Here is a 19856-nt window from a genome sequence, read left to right on the forward strand (position 1 = left end):
TCTGTGTTTTTGAAACTAATGAAGACAGCTGAAGTCACTTGAATTTTTTAACCAAATATGTTCAAAAATGTTCAAAGGGGGAAACATGCTCAAAAATGTTTAGGTTTTAATTTCTACCCAGACATTTAACATGAGCATATTTTAGAGCAGTAACAACAATACTGTGAAACCATGATATTTTTATGCAAGTTTATCATACCGTCAGAATCTTACACTGGCCCATGCCTTTTTGAAAGGCAGTTAGATAATGCTGCCTGATCAAAATCGTTTATTTTTTTATTTATTCGATTTTTTTGCTTTTTGCCTTTTGTTGTCTGCCAGGCCAAATGTTCCAGCATCCATAACATTACCTGTTGGCACAGATCCCCTATAGATGCTGAGATATTTCCAACAAGGAGCAAATCTGCTCTTTGCTTCTCAGGGGGCAAATCCTGAGGACAAATCTTAATTACACCACAAGCTTTTGGCAGCTCTCTGCTGCGACTGGAGATCCCTGCAAATCATGTCAACACTCACAAGCTTGATGAGAGAGAGAGAGAGAAAAAAAGAGTATGTGAAGTTTATGAGGTCTCTTCAACTAGTCATTGCTTTGAATGTGTTCTGCATTTTCTGATATCTCCCGTGGACTCTGAAACAGCGTACCTGGTGCTTTATCACATTAAAGACTAAAGTGATTATGTCAATAACACACTTGAGCAGAATTACACAGATATCACACCTAGGGATCCCAGTTGGTTGTATAATTTGTGTTACCTGACAAACTATTTTACTTCTCTTTCCTTGAAAGCTAATTTTAGCACATCTGGCTTCATGTTCTTTTGATTGTAGCTTGGTTTGAAAGTCTCCAAAGATATGAAAGTGTAAAAAAAATAATCATGATAATTTTGCATATTACACTAGATTACACTTTACAGTTATTGCATTTTAGTACCAGGCAAACCAAATGAAAATCTAGTTGAAATAAAATACGTAACATTAGAATTATCGTTACTACTATTGTTAATATTTTTTGATGCTCTAACATTTGTTTGTACTCTATAACTAATATCTCTGAAACTTATGAAAACACAAACATGTAATCAGATTTGTTTCTAATTAGTTCTCAAAGATTAGTTAAGGTTGTGAGGTGTAAATCTAATTTAAATCTTAAGCATGTTTTCAAAGCAATTTAAGTGGCCTTAGGGTCTCTCAGACCTCAAAGAGAAAAGGTTAATGCATCGCTTTTGACCAACACCACAGCATGGAGCAGTTCTCACAGCAGTTCTGTCAGAATCCATTGAGTTCAGTCAGATCGACATTATCCATGCTCATGTTGGCGTAACGATGTGTGAATGTGGGTGGTCACTGATGCGCTCTGGATTCACTGAATCATCACATGAGGGTTTCCCTGTAAAAGCTGAAGCCTCTATCCCTCAGGCGAGCTTTTTATAAGAGTCATGGGGAACTGTAGGAAGTCTAGTTGTGGGGTAAGTGTCTGTGTAACCACTTGCTGTTTTTGAGGTGCGTTCACAGATGGTGCTGCTGTTGTGTTGAATTATAGCAAATCACTCATGCAAAAAGACAGTATGTTCATTTAATAAATGCTTGACCTTTAATACTCTTTATTACCAGCAGGAAATGAACATTTCCGAATCTTTTTTCTGATTCCTTTTATTAACATGCTTGTTAAACTCACAATATTGTCAATACACATGACAAATGCTGAGAAAGCAATAATTGCAATTAATTAATTCAGTTAGCAGTTAGTTATCAGTCCATTCCACTCTTGTGACCCCTGATAAAGTGTGTGTTGCTAATAAATAATACAAAAATTTAAAATAATTTTTTTAAAAATACAATACTTTTGTAACATAGTCTATAATTGTGTACGAGTTACTAGACAAACTATGTAGATGTGTACCTTAGTTTGTCCAGCAAGCAGGTGAGCAATGTTTTTTCACTGTAAAAATGTTGTTTAAAAGACATTTCTGAAGTAAAGTTATGTTTTTGTTTTGTGAAAGTTTTGTTTTTTTAAGTAGAAAGTTGACATATTCTAAGGCATGAGAAAAAGTAGAGGTCAATTTGACCGTTATGGCCTTTAAAGGTAGAAATATACTACCGGTCAAAGGTTTGGGCTCAGTAGGATTTTTTAATGTTTAAATAAGCTTATCCAGCTCACCAAAGCTGCATTTATTTCTTTAAAATACAGTACAAACAGTAAAATTGTGAAATGTTTTGCACTAAAAAAATAATTGTTCAAAAGTAGTTTATCGTTTAATTAGATCATTTATTCCAGTCATTTTAATGCTGAATTTTCAGCTTTATTACTTTAGTCTTCAGAGTCACAGGGTCCTTCAAAAATCACTCTAATATTTATTATTATTATAATTTGTAATAGTAATTAAAAGCAATAATGACCGGATTATTAATTTCATTTGAAACTACATACAGTAAGAAAGCAGTCATTTAACATTTTAATAAATATTTAACATTTGAACTGTTTTTTTTACATTTAATAAATGCCACTTTGATGAACGGATTGTTTCTAAAAAAAAAAAAAAAAAAGCATGAAAAAAACCTGACCCCAAACTTTTGACTGATAGTGTATGTATAACTTTTTTGTGTTGTGTAATTTAAAAAAAAAATTACAATGTTAGAATGAATTATGCAACATTTAGAAACAGTCAGTGTGCTATAGTTATAAGGTGTTTATTTTAGCAAAGTTTTTACATCTTAAACTTTTAAAATGCTCAAAATAACTTCCTCGTAGTTTGCCTGAAAACTGAAGATTTTCCATTAGTACCTTAATTATTTTTAATGTTGTTAACAAAACTGTTGATGGTACATCTTGACTCTCAAATTAAGACAACATACTGTACAGACTGTCTGGTTAACTGCAGTCCATATCTTTTTTTGTTCAAAGAAGAAGAAACTTGAGTACATGAGAACATGAGTACTTCATAGAGTACTTTTTAGAAATAATATGAGCATTATGGTCATTATGGTCATTATTGGGTAGGCTAAATAGTCCGTAGTGTGAGTTTGAATGAGTGTGTATGGATGTTTCCAAGAAAGGAGTTGCAGTTGGAAGGGCAACCTCTGAGTAAAAACATATGCTGGATAAGTTGGCGGTTCATTCTGCTGTGGCGACCCCAGATTAACAAAGAGACTAAGGCTAAAAGAAAATGAATGAATGAAAACTCTCAACAAAACTATTTATTAAACTCTATAAACCAGGTAAACACTACACTTATACTATACCCTTGTTCAGTGATTTGTCAGTGAGACCTTTTAAAATATCAAAATGTTTTGAAACAGTTGTGAAGTAATGAAGCATTGCATACGTGTGACATTGGCGTTTGTTTGAAACATTCTCACACTATTCAAAGTTATTTATACAGCCTTGATAAAGCAGTGCAGATGCAGAAAGCAGACATTTCTCCCTTTAATGATTTTTGTTACTTATACCCGTTGTGTTTCTCCCCAGGCACAGAAATCATGGATAGAAAGAGCGTTCAGCAAGAGAGAATGTGTGCACATTATTGTAAGCACCAAAGACCACCATAGGTGAGTACAACATCTACTGACATTTTCTGTATACATACAATAACAAAACTGCAGGAAGTAAATGTTAGGGCTGTGCGTCACCAGCAATGTCACTATGTGATACGTATCACATAGGGGTAGATGAAATTGCAAATATTATAACACGATATTTTCCTGAAGAATACATGATTCATGATTTTATCCCAATTCTTTTTGATGTTGGTTTTATTATTCTAAAAGTCATCTGAGTAATGCAGCCAAACTAATTCACTTCTTTTAAAAACAAAACCTTACAAGGTAAAAAAACATCAAATAATAATTATAATAAAAAAACGCTGAATAAATATATGTGTAATGTTTTTAATGAAAGAACAAAGACTCACATTACAAATACACATACAAATAAAACAAACAGTGGCTTATCTTTAACATACAGTATGTGTATTTAGCAGTAGCATCTAATAAATCGAATAAACAAATATACAAATAAATGTTTTGTTGTTGTTGTTTTTTTACCTCATATATATATATAGTTGGCCTAAAAAGGAATAATCTTTCATCATTTACTCACCCTTAAGTAGTTTAAACCTGCATGATTTCTTTATAAACCTTGTGTGGTTTTTACATGATCAGACTTTAAAAAGAACCTTGTCCTGTAATCAGGCTCTGTCTGACAGGCTCACCTCAGGTCTTGAGGGAAAAACAGCAAAGCTGCATTTGCTCTTAATATTTAACTGAAAAGGCTTTAAAACAAATGAAACTAATTTACTTTTGTCAATATAAAAAACTGCAGAGAGTGTAACTCTTACACTGAGTTAATAGTTGATGTCAATTTATGTCCAGTAGCTATTGCAGTGCGTACAATGAGTACAATACTTTGATATTCCATCAAAATCAGATTGTGGAGACGTTATAATCATCTATGATCAAAAATCATTATATCACACACCCATAATAACGCAATACTAAAGCCAGGATATGACATCTGTCATGATATGGGTCAATTTTATACAGTAATTACATTTATTGTCCGAAGTATTTTATAAAGGTAATATTTATTTATTTGTGATAGGACCTGCTTTAGGGTCCTATCACACACCCGATGCATAAAGGTGCAAGACATGTTTGGCGTGATTTGTTGCTGTTTTCAGACCATTGCAACCCTAATTTTTATGTTACGCACCACAATGTTTAAATAGCAAATCCATTCACGCCACTTTGTGGACTCATGCACATGCTGGTCTAGAATGGAGATGTGTTAAGACGCATTGTTGACGCATTGCTATTTTGAGGAACTGAAATAGACCGCACCATTGAGTAACTAAAACCTGGTCTAAAGTGCAGTGCAGAGCACGTTAGTTGTGCGCCGATGCAGGTCCAAACACTTAGACATTGATACACACAGAATGTTCAGCAATTCACAATTTTTTGATAAAAATGTAAAAATATCTAATCCAATAAAAATATCTTGATAAAAATAGACAAAAAAACTTGAATAAAAATCATGATAAAAACCACCTCCATGCCTTCTTCTTCTCGAAGGGCTTTTTTTAGTTTATTCATGACAGTTTGCTTTTGTATAATGTTATTATTAGTAGTTTTATTTATGATATGCATATTTTTATTTGTGTTCATAAAAACAAGTTTAGATTTGTCCATCTGTCAGGTTTTGGGGCATATGGGGCATAAGTATAGGATGTGTGTTTGGATATAATTAAGTTTTTTGACCACACTTCATTATTATTATTTGTTCATTTACTCATTTGCTGGAAATTAGAACTGAATTTACAAATAGCTTTGAAACAAAACTTTGCACTTAACCAACTAAATTAATTATGTTGGCTACTGGATGTCTACGGTGGAGTGCATACAACATCAGTTTCTTATCCATGAAAGTAAAGGAATAAAGTAAAGAGTAAAAGTTAAGTAAAGAGGCTGATGAGAGGAGTCCTGCTCTGGAGATGGTTTGTTTAACTGTTTTCTTGCTTGTGAGGCATTCAGTTTTTCCACTGTCTGCCATTTATATATAACAAATGCACCATGGTGCGGCGCAACTGACTTTTTAAAGGGAATGGGAGATGAGACTCTGATTGGTTTAATGCACGTTATGCTCAAAACACACCCATAACTCGTTAAGAGAATAAGCACAACCCTGTTAGGCCATGTGCTGGAGCGCAGAGCGTATTTTTAGCAAAAGTGAATTCGGACGTGCCCTTAATGCGTTTTCGCTATCGTTAAAATAGAGCCCTAGATCTTCATTCAATAACTTAAAGTGACATTAAGGATATGTTAGCGTTTCTGTAATTCATTTTGCACTGAAATATAAATCGTAAAGCCTCAGAAACAAAGATTAATAGCATTTAGAAGCTTGCAGTTTTGACTTGAATTGATTGAGGGATTGTTCACCCCAAAATGAGACTCGTCATCATTTACTCCCCCACGTCTTATTCCAAACCCATGATACTTTTGTTCATCTTCTGAGTTGAAATTGCTATATTTTTAATGAAATCTGACATTTTTATCCCTCAATTGAGAGTCTAGTCACTCAAAACTCTGACACTTCAAAACATTAAAAGGTCAAAAAATAGATCTATATGAATCAAGTGGTGTAATCAAAGTCTTTTGAACAAACATTCAATTTATAATATGAACAGATCTAATTTAGGCTTTCATTCACACACGTATTAACATTAATTGCTGAATGTCTCAGATTTGATTAAAAATGTATTCCAAAGATGATCAAAAGACAGGGTTGAGAACGGCATTTATAAATGATGACAGAAATTTCACTTGGAATTAAACTAATCCGTTAATTACTCACTGATTGTGTCTTCTGTCACAGGTGCTGTTGTGGCCGTCTAATTGGTCAACATGTTGGCCTGCCCCCCAGCATCTCATCCAATCAGAATGAGAAGTCAGAACGCGTGCCAAAGAATGACAGCTTGTCAGAGAAGTGGTCCATCAGCAAGCACACCCAGCTCAGTCCCACCGACGCTTTTGGGACCATCGAGTTCCAGGGAGGAGGACACTCTAATAAAGCAATGGTAGATGCACTCAGTCTCTTATTAATAAAGCTTTGACACTCACAGTGATAATAGCTCTACAAAATATTACGTACTCTGATCAAATATTCATGAACCTTTCAGAAAGGCATTTATTAATGTCAAGCTTTCAAGTTTGAAATGTAATCTATTTTACTAGTGATGTGCATTATTTTAGAGGATATTCAACGCAACAAAATGTAGGGTATGACCTATTTTTATTTAAAGGGAATACATTGAATATTGATAATCACAGTACGTACCAGAAATTTGGATAGTAAGGTGTGTTCACATAATTTTGGAATTAGCATAATTATGAGATTCGAACAAGTAAAAAGCATTCACGTTTCAGTAAAACGTCTAATTGCAAGTGGTAAACAGGGAATTTTCTGAAAGCTTCTGTTATGTGATGGCTGCACCACCTGACTGTCACAGATTACAGAATTATTTAGCCATTTTGTTCAGGCATTCAAAGTGTTGCAAAATGTCTTTCATGAACAGCTCAGAGTAGAACATCATATGCTGTCATCTCCAAATTATGGTAATAACGGCATGAAGTGAATGCAGCTGTAAGATTATACTGTACATGTGGCATCACGAACATCAAGTTGTTTAACAGGGACAGCAAGTTCCTACATTCTGAAGGCTCATCCAAAGAAAATATGTGTATCCCGTTAGAAAAGAAGTGATCGTAACAGACAAAGAATGAGCTTTAAAGAGATTGTTACACAATTATTCATCCTCCACTTGTTCCAAATCTGCTCAAGTTTCTTTCTTCTGTTGAACACAAATAAAGATACAGTATATTGAAGAAAATTTGAGGAAAAAACAGCCATTTACTTGCATAGTATTTTTTGTTGACTATGGAAGTCAAAGGCTTTCCCAGCATCCTTCAGAATATCTTGTTTTGTGTTTAACAGAAGAAAGAAATTCATAAAAGTTTAGAACTACTTGAGGGCGAGTAAATGATGAGGAAATTTTCATGTTTGTGTGAACTGTTCATGTTTAAATTTGATCAAGTATTTGAATCATAGTAATAAATAACAACTGTGGGCTGGCTGTATTATCTGTTATAGTTTGACTTAGTCAAATCCTGGAAAAATTATCAAGCAGCAACACTGGTCATGTCATACACTGGTCTAGTCACTGTATTAAAATGATTTCTGAAGGATTGTGTGACACTGAAGCCTGGAGTAATCGATGTTAAATATTCTACTTTGAGTCAGAGGAATAAATTACAATTTTAAATGTATCAAAATATGAAACAGCATTGAAAACTGTTGTATGAAGTTACTGTTTTTACTGAATTTTTGATCAGATAAATGAACACATAGTTAATATAAAATATTTGTTTAAAAATTATTTAATTTTATCAACTCATTCAAACTACTGAATATTTTTTATTTCATTTGTATGTTTTGTCAGTATGTACGAGTGTCTTACGACACAAAACCAGATTTACTGCTGCATCTGATGACAAAGGAGTGGCAACTGGAGCTTCCCAAGCTGCTCATCTCTGTTCACGGAGGACTTCAAAACTTTGAGTTGCAGCCCAAACTAAAGCAAGTCTTCGGCAAAGGTCTTATAAAGGCTGCAATGACTACCGGAGCCTGGATCTTCACTGGAGGAGTTAATACTGGTGTGTACAAGAGGAATAATATATTGTTCCCTTTAATAAAACATCTGATTAGAATACCCTATTAAGATTCTGAGCAGTGTTACGCTAACAAATTCTGAGTCAAAGATGGACAAACCCAGCATTGGGTTAAAATAACCCTGTATTTTGTAGACTGTAGCTTTGCTCAGAATCTAATTCAGGCAATCTAATCAAATAATTTTGCATTTAAATTTAAACTAGACTTTTTAATCCAACTGTTAAAACAGCCCAGTATTGTTTTAGAATGTAGCATTGCTCAGAATACAAATAAGGAAATCTTATCAAATATTAATTTAAATGACCCTTTTTACCCCAATAGTTTGGTTTATCCATATTTGACCCAACATTGAGTTAAAGCAACACATTTTTTAGAGTGTATACTATCTGAATTCCTAAACAACATGCGGATAAATAGCTCTAAAGATCATGTGTGCTATCTCAGTGTCTTTCTCAGTGTGTGCTCACTCAATATCTTTGATGCATCTCTCTCGTTGCGAATCTGTTATCTTTCATTATACTCCAATCTGCCTTCTGCAGGAGTCATCAGACATGTTGGTGATGCTCTGAAAGATCATGCTTCCAAATCAAGAGGGAAGATCTGCACTATCGGCATTGCCCCCTGGGGGATTGTGGAGAACCAGGAAGACCTGGTGGGCAAAGATGTAAGTAACTAGAGTACAGCTACGTTAAAAGAGAACGTATTATGCTTTTTACTCTCGCTATTTCCTTTAGAGTGTAATGTTGCTTTTTAAGTACAACAAATGTCTACAAGGTAACAAATTATAACAAATTATATTATTTATTTTTTCGGGGGGATGCACACATCACAGTAAATAATAATTAGTAAATAAAAAAGAGACCTGGTTGATTTGAGTTAGTAGTGTGTTGTCACCATGTCCAATGTGAATTTGAGTGTTTGAAAATCTGTGTGTGTAACAGTTGATGTGATGAGAAAAGAAATGGACACTGTGTTGTCTGAGAGCTGGCTTCTGTACACATTGTCTGTGCACTCATAAAACAAATCAGAAAATTAGACTGACAATACTTTTTAAAAAATCTAGATTTTTAGTTTATTGTTGCCAGACTATCTGAGACAAAAAGCAGTAACTCATTTGCATTTAAAGAAATGTGTTTTTGCTTATGGCCCTAAAAAATTGCATTTACAGCATGGTACAATAAATGATGTGTGAAGTATTTTTGAGGGGAAACTTCACTGGCACATTCTTAGATTCCTGAGGATTCATCCTCATGGCAGCGGATTTAGGTCTATTAATTTCAGTATTATTGTTGTACTGAAACAAACTTTTTGGATAATGGTTACGAAGTCTTAAAATGCCACCTTTTACATAGCCGTGTAGAGAGGCAATCTCCACTTCTTGAAAATGATAACATCACAGAACCATGTGACCTGAAGAAGAAGAAAGAACCTGCTTACAGTATGTAAGAACTGGTAAAAGAAAACAATGGCAAATGGCAAAGCTGTGTTTGTGCTTCAGGTACTGCTAATTTTACTAGCACTATTATTAACCCTAACCTGCCAATGCTAATCAACTAGATGACCAGATCAGATATAGTATCAGATATTTTATGTCGGTACTTAGATTGCTAAAGAAGAATGACTTTATGCTTACTGCATTCCTCTGTGATAATAGTGTATCCTGTTGCTTAGTCTGGGGCATAGGTATATGTATATTGGCATACGTGTACATATACAATTTTTTACCCTGTTTTCCTGTTTCCATCTGGGCATAATTATTTTTTTAAAATATGTGAATGGATGAAAACTTTTAAAATTACGCCCTTTTTGTTTAGTATATTTTTTAAAATAGGTTCATTTTGAAAACGTAGTCCTATATACATTTCTGGAGGTCTTGAATAATGTAGCCAGATGTATGTATGGCTCCATTTAGTCTTTAAAATGAATGCTACGCTCCTTTTTGCGCTTACCAGCTGACCGCTTACCTCCATATGGACGGCTTTCCTGCTGTTACCAGTTTGTCTAGTTAGCTTGCCATGTACGTTGGTGGACTTTAGATGCAGAAAGGAGTTGACCACGACAACAGGGTTTGAGTCTGGCAAAGAATGGTTCCAGAAAGCGGGTAAGACAAAAACAGAATCCAAAAAATAAAATAAACAAGCAAATAACAGGGTGAGAATGTGGTAAAATCTGAAAACGTGGTAAAAGTCAGGCGAGGGCTTTTTTTCTGCATTGCTTTTTAAAACTGTCGGTTGTCTTAAGGGAAGTGGGTGGGCGGGTCAATCTGTGCTTTTGAAAACATTTGGTTAGGTTTAGGGATGCAGAACGATGGGTTAGTTGATCAGTCAGTCAGTGACTCGGTCAGTCAACAGCGGCCTCCGGTGGATTTATGCAAGAACAGCAGGTGTGAATGGTACTTGCAAGAGAAATTTGAGATCTCAAAAAGCAAACACTGTGACCTCTGGTAAATTTATGCGAGAACAGCAAACGCGAATAGCACTTGCGAAATAAATTTGATATCTCACAGCAGCTTCTGGTGGATTCTTGAAAACAAAAACTGCAAAAAAAATGCCACCTGGGATGTATCTGGTGCTCTCCAGAAATGTATATAGAAGTACGTTTTCACAATGAACATGGGTTAATATCTTTCCATATGATCAGCAACAACTTGTTCAGCTCAGGTGATGGCAGATTTTACAAAATGTGTTTCGTTAATTGATATATTCACTAGACCCTTTATTCACAAGGGTGAATCTCCATTACAACGAGATGATTTTCATGTTGTCTCTGCATGTATTGTGTATCATGTAGAATGCTATAAATAATTTATGTGTGAGCCACTACACATATCTTCTCAGTTTCACCTCAGATTGTTTGTGTTTCTCTGGGGACTGATGCACAACTGAGACACAGATAGAATCATTCTTTATTTATAACCACTGATTTCGATACACCCTTCACTGCTTCTGTCTTCTCCAAGACCCTCACTTCTACCATTCTATCTGGTCTGGCCCAGTAAATGTTTTAAAGCTAATGTTTTTGGCATTAGACACCAGTGTGTACTATTTCTAGGTCACTAATCAAATAAGCAAATTTGTGCTATTGATCATCTGACTCTGTTAACAGATGGTCAGATGTCATTTATTCCACACAAGCACATGACATTCTTTGGGTTATTTTCAAATCATGCTGAACAACATGATGATCAGATTTTACTGATCAGATTTTATTGAATGTAATGTAGCTCATGCAACTCCAATGATGCTGCCAGTAAGGTAAAATGGATGATAGTATTTTTTTCTTTTGTAGCAGTAGGGGTAGGTAGTATGACCAAAATGGTTTCATGGTATGAGTAATTGTATTTCACAGAACTATATTCAGTATCATGTTATTTCTGACCATTTGACGTAAGTTTGTTGTATGGTTATGGCTCACCTATTCTGTCTCATCATGATTTAACTTATTTTATTGTTGATTTTAAATTTTTTTTACAGCATCTCTTTCACAGTTAATGCTGCTAACATGCATGCGTCAAGTTTGATCAGTGTAAAGATTTCAGCACAAGATGTGTCAGAAACCCAATACTCAAGCTCATACTTGTTTCTCTCTCTGCTTACGAATGCTTTTTTAAAATTCAACATGTTCTTGTGCTGCAGCATACTGTATAGGCAGAATGCTTAACATAAAGTCAGTAAACCCATAAATAACAGTCGGTTAAGTCTGATCCTGAAGTGAAAGTACACAGAAGACTAAATAAAGATTTTAGGACTGAGATAAGAATACATGACCTTGAAAATATATATTTTTAAATACTGTAATTGGTATTATAAGGCTATGGATTTTATGCTGATGTATATGGTATTTCTAAATGGTATTTAAGTGTTGCGATATGGGAGTTTTGTTTTTTACAATGTACAGTGAACCAAATCAAACTGAAAACCGTGACAAAGCAATGAAATACGAACCGGACCGTCAATTTTGTGAACCACTTTCATCGCAGCCCTAGCAGATACTGAATTAGGCTGTGTATGATTAAGTCACATTCAATAAGTTGATATTTTTAGACATATTCTGATCAATATATCAAAGAACACTAATTATTTTATGACATAACCTCTTATTATTGTTTATTCTACTTTTATTTCCCTAGTCTAAGGTTAATAGCACCCCCATGTGAAATATTTGTGTTATCAGGTGAGCATTAGGACCTAGGGGAGGCTGTATTCTGTAGAGGGTGTAGCGCTACACAAGTGACTGTTTAACTCACTGAGGGATGTTGTAAACAGAGTTATTCTGTACTCACATTTACAGTTTACAGTCAGAATTTTAAAACAGTTAATTCACAGATAAAAGTTCACCTCATATTGCTCACCTAATCTTACTACTACTAATCAGTTCTTCTCTTAGTCTTATAAGCAGCATCTTGCTCAGGCTCACGTACACTGGACATGAGTTAGCCTTGCCCACTTATTTACATGTCACTATCATTTATTCCATGATAATAATTTATACTATCAAGCCCTAAGTAGTAGGCTGTGTCTGAAATTGCCTAATACCCAGTAGGTACTGCATTTGAATGTACTACTCGACTGTTAGAAAAGTACATTCTATACAGTATGATTGTGAGTAGTACGAATGGAGCTCTACTACATATGTACTACATCCGCCATTTTGTCATGATCACGTGACCCACCCTCATCAGCTGCCCATTCATGAATTTTCCCATGGTGCATCATAGGATAGCGTAGCATGCAATGGATGCTAACTTTAGAATCTTGCCTGAAATAGTAGTAGATCATGTGGATACTTCTCACTTACTGTTTTTTGAATTCTATGAATTCAGACATACTTGGCTAGCATACTGTATTTAGCATACTATATACTTACTATGGAAGAATGCAATTTCAGCCATGGTGTATAAATAATATATGAATAAATATTGTAATAAAAACATTGCATATTTACACGTATTTATGAATATGAATGTTTGTAAATTATAATAATATACTGATTATTATTATTATTTTTTTTATAACAAGTTTTAAAATGAACAGCAATAATAATAATGGTCTCAGCATTTTGGACCCCGTGATTTTTGATCGCTTTACAATCATCAAAAGAGTAACAAAATACTAAAATGTTTTCAGTATGTTTTCTAAATTCAGTTTTTAAGTCATTACTTAATTGAGTAGCAATCTTTTTCACTAAGTAAATGAATTATATAAACGATATGTTCATATGTTCAAATATGTTTGTGTTTATATGCTGTATATATATATATATATATATATATATATATATATATATATATATATATATATATTTTTTTTTTTTTTTTATATATATAAATTTTTACCTCTTTGTCATTTTTAAAGCTAAACATCACTAAAAAACCTGTTTTGACCTCAGTCTGTATGAATTACAGGTGGTCCGGCCATACCAGACGATGTCTAACCCTCTTAGCAAGCTAACAGTACTCAACAGCCTACACTCACACTTCATTTTGGCTGATAATGGCACCACCGGAAAGTACGGAGCAGAAGTCAAACTGCGCAGGCAGCTGGAGAAGCACATCTCTCTGCAAAAGATTAACACACGTGAGTACATTTGCGGGTAATTACAGATGCTAACGGTAATGTGATCTCTCCAAACTGCGAAACTCAATGGTGCATTTTAAGTTCTTTTCAAGGGCGCTTATATCCTCAGTCACTACTTCAAGGTTTTGTTGTGCTGAGCCACAGAGGTGTTTCTCTATAGACTCCTGTCAGAAATGCCCAGATCAGTGTGTGGCTCAACGTCAAAACACTGCGCGGGTTGCAAGTTTCAAAGTCGACTGCACTGAGAGCACAAAACCATCGCTTCGCAACCGCACTTCATCAGATAATATCTATACAGTCCATTTACTCGCATAAAGACATCAAATAAACGTCATTCAGCTGAAGGAACACATTGAGATTAAAGTTATTAAAATTGCAATAAATCACAAGCACACACACTCACACAAAAGCAGACTTTGTGCTCATATGGATCATTAAGAATCGTTGAATGTACGCAGAGTACTTTGCTGCAGCAGCTGGTTTATGCATTTGATTAGTTGTCATGCTTTCATAAGATGCTTTCATTCAATGCCGCGCTCAGATATATGCTTAATTATGGCGTTCGTTTGGGAAATAACTGTTGCCATTATCAATGGTAAATGTATACAAAGATCTCTTTTAAATGAAATTGGCTTCACGGCTTGCTTTCGGCAGGAAGCAATAATGCAACATTAATTATGACAGACTAATAGTATTGTGTTGTGTGAATAGGACGCAATGTCTATTGAGTCTAATTCCCATATTATAGAATGCTTGTTTGAACTGGAACAACACAAATGACTCATGCCACAGCACTGGTTCAGCACATTTAGCAGCTGTTTAAAATTGAATGCTGCAGAAATGCAGCTCATATTAACCAGTTTGGTGCAATTAATTAGTATATTGGCCACAGAATGTTTTACTTTTTCCCTAAATGCAAACAAAACATCTTAATCTGGTGGCACGTTGGCTTAGTGGTTAGCACTGTCGCCTCACAGCAAGATGGTCGCTGATTAGAGTCCCAGCTGGGCCAGTTGGCATCTAGACAGGTGAATTTATACAGGTGAATTGAATAAACTAAATTGTCCTTAGTGTATGTGTGTGAATGAGTACACTGTAAACGATTTCTTGTTAAATTAACAGTAAGTTACTGGCAACAATTATTCAGTAGCTGCTGTATTTCATAAAACAGTAACATTACTGTAATACTAATTACATTAGTATTACATTTACTGTAAAATGTAATACATCATTTTACTGTTGTTGATTTTTACTGTAACACCAATTACAGTAGTGAAACACATACTGCAAAACTGAAAACAGTATTTTATCGTACATTTTTACCATGATGAACTACGGTATTTTAACGTTACTTTCATTATTACTGTATAGTATTTTACAGTTATTAAATGTTATTTTATTTTATTTAATAGTGCTACTTTATAATGGGTAAAAATGTTCAAAAATTGCACAAGTGTTATTTTAACTGTTCAAGAAATACAAGAAAAATAAAGAAACTGAAACTTTAACTTCACAATAAAGGTTTATTGTGTAAACCATGCTAAAACAGTAGCAATAATTCAATATAACAAAGCAACGGAACACTAATAAACAATTGATCATTAAAACCAATCAACAATTAATGCATCAAAAATTATTACAATTTTAAAAACAGGTGAAAATACTGCTACAAGACAGGAAATGATGAAGGCCAAATGATGTGGAAAGGGACAGTGAAAAAGGTCAGCAGCATGATGATGATCCTGCAAAAATGACAAGCAAAATCAATCACTGAAGTAAAAACTAATCATCCCCCAAACCATTTAATTCATTCAGAAACGAAACACTGCACTGTTGTTTTTATATATATATATATATATATATATATATATATATATATATATATATATATATATATAAATATATATATCAGTTATAATATATATAACAGTTTTTTTAATTGTTTTTGTTGGTGAAATACAGTTTGTTGTCAATTCGCAATTACACTAACGTTAATGGGGAAAAGATCAGCGGGCATTGTTCTTGAAGATCGCTAGTCAGGTGTCCACACAGGTGTGTAAAAAATAAAGTCTCATCTTAACTTAATGTCCGACTCTGTATAGCTCAAATATCTGATTCCATGATCACACTACTAGTGCTTCCACAGATTTAAGAGGGGTAAACACAGTTCATTCTCACTTTAAGAGGCTACATATTTAAAATTAAATAAATAAAAATAATCTAATTTAACATGACTAATGTTAATTAAATACTTTTAGGCTTTTAACACGTATAAATTCACTTCTAACTTACATATAAGATTGCGTTAGAGAACATGAAAACCGTGGGTGATTTTTTTAAATAATGCTAATGATGAGTTACTGATATATGGTTTGCATAAAACAAAGTAATCACTAAGCATTCATTTTTGGCAAAATCTGCAGAGAGGCTCAGCGACACGAGGAAATGTGTTAAAGTTGAGTAGAGAACTAAAGAGCAGTCTAGCCTACTTCATGAAATGTTTGTGGTAATTCTGCTGTCAATTCGTATTACTGTATTTCAATATGCAGCAGTGATGGCATGTCAGCGAGACAAATAAACATTTTATCGAGTCATTTCATACAATTTATTTATTTATTTATTTTTATACAAACCCTCTAGTGACATTTCCTCAAACTAAATCATCATAACGTTACTGTGCACAGCATCAGTAAAACGTTTAGAATAATTTAAATACTTAATTTTTTAAAACAGTCACTGCTGATTAGAAACTAACATTAAAGCTAAGCTTACAGAAATCCTGTATGCATGACAATATAAAGATGTATTACTCACTGATGTCGAAGCACTTCCAGGTCATCAGAGATGTAGACAGGACAGAATATGTGCTATCAAATGAGCTCTTGTGCAGCCTTTGTTGGACATCCAGGTAGTATGTTCACCCACACTGTAAGAAACAAAAACAGAAACAATTTATTAAAATGTGAGGGATAGTAAACATGTTTGGTCTACAGAGAGAAGAAAATGTTTACTTTAAGCATTGATCCTAATGAATATATTTCTCAACTACATTTAACCTTATCACGGAAACAGCATTTTTGAGCTTTTAGACCAGGGGTGCTCAACCTTGTTTGCTTTAAATTAGAATTAAAACAATAAATCTCTATGTCAAATAAAATACTTCAGATCTAAATAAAGCAGGTGCTTTTACCTAAAGGTTCCTTCCCTCCAGTTAGTTTGGCTGTAAATCCCTCCACATCTGTGCTTTATTCGGTTCTTGTCTAACTAGTGTCGCATTTCAGGTCCATCACTATCTGGGCTAGAAGGACAATATGAATAAAAAAAGACAGGACACATATAAATAAGTCTCAGAATAAAATATTTAAAGGAATAGTTTACTATTTTGCCACTATTTACTCCACGTGTTTTAAACTAGTTTGAATTTCTGTTAAACACTAAAGCAGATATTTTGAAGAATGTTAGTAACCAGTAACTATTGACATCCATATTTGAACCAAATTTCTTTAAAAAATATGAGTTTGTGTTCAACGGAACAAATTAAATATATAACTATTTTGAAACAAGTGGAGGATGCCAAAGATGCTATTATTTTCATTTTGGGGTGAACTGTCCCTTCAATTCAAGTGTCAAGCAATAGTCATAAAAACTGATGTGTCGCTTGAGGAAAACTAAATCAAGTACCTTCTTTGAACAAGCAGAATCATTATGCCATTGTATTCAGTGATTCTCTTTTACATTTTCCCACTATAAAACGATAGCTTCAACATGCAATCCATGTTAAGACAAAAATGAATAGCATAAAATAACATATTGAACTAAACTTACAGTTTCCAGGCTGTTTGAAAAACAAACAAACACATATGCCCAGTAAAATTGCTAATAAACACAAAGACAACAGTTATAGAAAAAAATGTTTGTCTAATATTTAATCAGCACTTGGTAGGCAAATAGCATAGCTGTGGCTGTTTTAACACCAGATTTTTTTTTATCTTAGGAACTGCTGGAAGAAGAAAAAGAGGTTGTACATGAAACTCCTCACAACAAATCTGTGAACAACTTGACATTTAAAAATCTAATCAAAATGAGGAAGACATCAACATTACCTTGAATAATCAAGTGAGGAGTGATTGGTAGCATCAGTTTTTCAACATCAATTACTGTAGCTGAAAAAACAGATAAATATAATAAGAGTAAAATAAGACTTAACATTAATTAATCTAAATCTATGGTACAACCATACCAATCTGTATGGGGTTAAAATACATTTGTACACAAATCATTCCCTGACCCCATCAATTTCTCTTAGAATAGGATGGATATATATATATATATATATATATATATATATATATATATATATATATATATATATATATATATATATATATATATATATAGTGATAATGACTTTGGCCTATATCTGTGTACTCAGAACGTACACTCACCTCAGGTACACCTGAACACCAAAAATTAAATGTACAAATAAAGACACACTATACATCAAGCTCATTAACATTATTGAGAAATAGACAATTAATATGTATTTTGTTAATATTAACGTTAGCTTAAAATAATTCAACTGCATTTAATTTACAGCTCCATTTAACAAAACAGTTAAGACTCATTTCATTATGAGCTTAGTTTAAATAACTAACTTACAGTTGAAAAATTTTACCATAATGATAGCTTAGTCATAATGACTATGTGAAGACCAGAGCTTACCTTAACGGTAAACGTTTAACTTTTCATGGTGACTTCGCCTTCATCTCAGTGTTGTGCTGAAATAGAGAATTCATTAATGCAGTTAAAATAAGTTAAAGTTATGTTTTTTCAGGTAACTTAACGTATGGTCAAAAACTCACTCGAGATAAACTCACTGTATCTAATAACGTTACCTCGCAAACACTACAATGACCGCCTGGCGTCTGTTATTTCTTGTTTAAAATACCGTTTGTTAACGGATAGCGTGACATAACATAAGAACCTACAACTAATGTCACTTGGTTAATTCTTTTAAATTACACACACAATACACAAAAATACTTATAAAACAATCCTTTAACGGACAGAATTTGACTTTAAAACCCTTACCGAGGATGAATTCGCTGGATGAAAGACGACAGGTGAATTTCAAATTAGGAGAGCCGTTGCCTGCATGTCGAGTCGTGTCCGTTCGGTTCTATGAATCGGCTCCTTAGTGAACAGTAAAGAATCGAATCCGCCTAAAACCGATTCCTTTTTGTATATGATTCATTACTATACACTAATTATACACTAATTGCATATTGCTGAATGTGCTTGTGAACACGTGTGATCAAATAATTCCCGAGCAAACGGTTCAATTCGGTTCAATACGATTCAGAGTCGCTCGAGTGCTGAACCGAACCAGTGCAAACGTTATATTGATTACAATATAGTAACATTGTTTTTTATTCACTTTACCAGCGAAATTATTACATATATCTGACCTTGACAATAAGAATAAAGTTCGTTTGAAGTGTTTTGAGAATTATATATAAATATATATATATATATATATTTTTTTTTTCTCCCAGAATTCATTTCACATCAACAAGCAAATGGTAATGGCGGATGAGAAAGCCCAGCTAATATTATAAATATTGCGTTTAATATGTCACGAAATGAAATTCTAACAGTATTTCATGCGAGAATGTAGTTCTTACAAACTCAAATCTGTGGTTTATTTATAGATATCATGTGTAAATTTTAAGCGTGCTTTGCCGATAGCGGAGATTCTGACCTCCAGGGTGTCTATCATCACTCATGTATCCGGCGAAACGAGGTTATAAACGGCTAGACATGTGAGACTTGCCCCGGTCTTAGATGGCTCTATAATGAATGTGTTATGAAATTTAGTTTTAACCGTTTTTCATGCGGGAATGTAGTTGTTTCAAACTCAAGTCTGTGGTTTATTTATAGAGATGTTGGGTATTTTAAAATATTGTTTTGAAAATGCGGAGATATGTGACCTCCATGGTGATGACGGGTGCCCAATCCTCATGAATCCGTCTAAAGCAGGCTGGTCATTATGACATTTA

The 19856-nt window shown here is 33.9% G+C and overlaps 1 protein-coding gene and 1 long non-coding RNA gene across 9 annotated transcripts in view; one reads left to right on the forward strand and one right to left on the reverse strand.

Moving 5' to 3' along the window:
• Window positions 1-19856, forward strand: part of trpm3 (transient receptor potential cation channel, subfamily M, member 3) — a 250897-nt gene that overhangs the window by 134525 nt on the left and 96516 nt on the right. For all 8 annotated transcript variants that reach the window (XM_087253504.1, XM_087253505.1, XM_087253513.1 and 5 more), the window contains 5 exons: window positions 3467-3546; window positions 6368-6569; window positions 7992-8205; window positions 8761-8885; window positions 13626-13797. In XM_087253504.1, coding sequence (XP_087109630.1) covers window positions 3467-3546; window positions 6368-6569; window positions 7992-8205; window positions 8761-8885; window positions 13626-13797 — 793 coding nt within the window. The remainder of the gene's footprint in view (window positions 1-3466; window positions 3547-6367; window positions 6570-7991; window positions 8206-8760; window positions 8886-13625; window positions 13798-19856) is intronic.
• LOC147843981 (uncharacterized) lies at window positions 15301-19019 on the reverse strand. The gene is made up of 6 exons (XR_015491234.1): window positions 18889-19019; window positions 18520-18575; window positions 17901-17960; window positions 16988-17095; window positions 16612-16723; window positions 15301-15539 (listed from the first exon to the last, which is right to left on the reverse strand). It is a non-coding gene; the product is annotated as an uncharacterized LOC147843981 (long non-coding RNA).

Source organism: Danio rerio, chromosome 5 (genome assembly GCF_052040795.2).
Source record: "Danio rerio strain M-AB ecotype USA chromosome 5, GRCz13ab, whole genome shotgun sequence".
In the NCBI taxonomy this organism is placed as follows: Eukaryota; Metazoa; Chordata; class Actinopteri; order Cypriniformes; family Danionidae; genus Danio; species Danio rerio.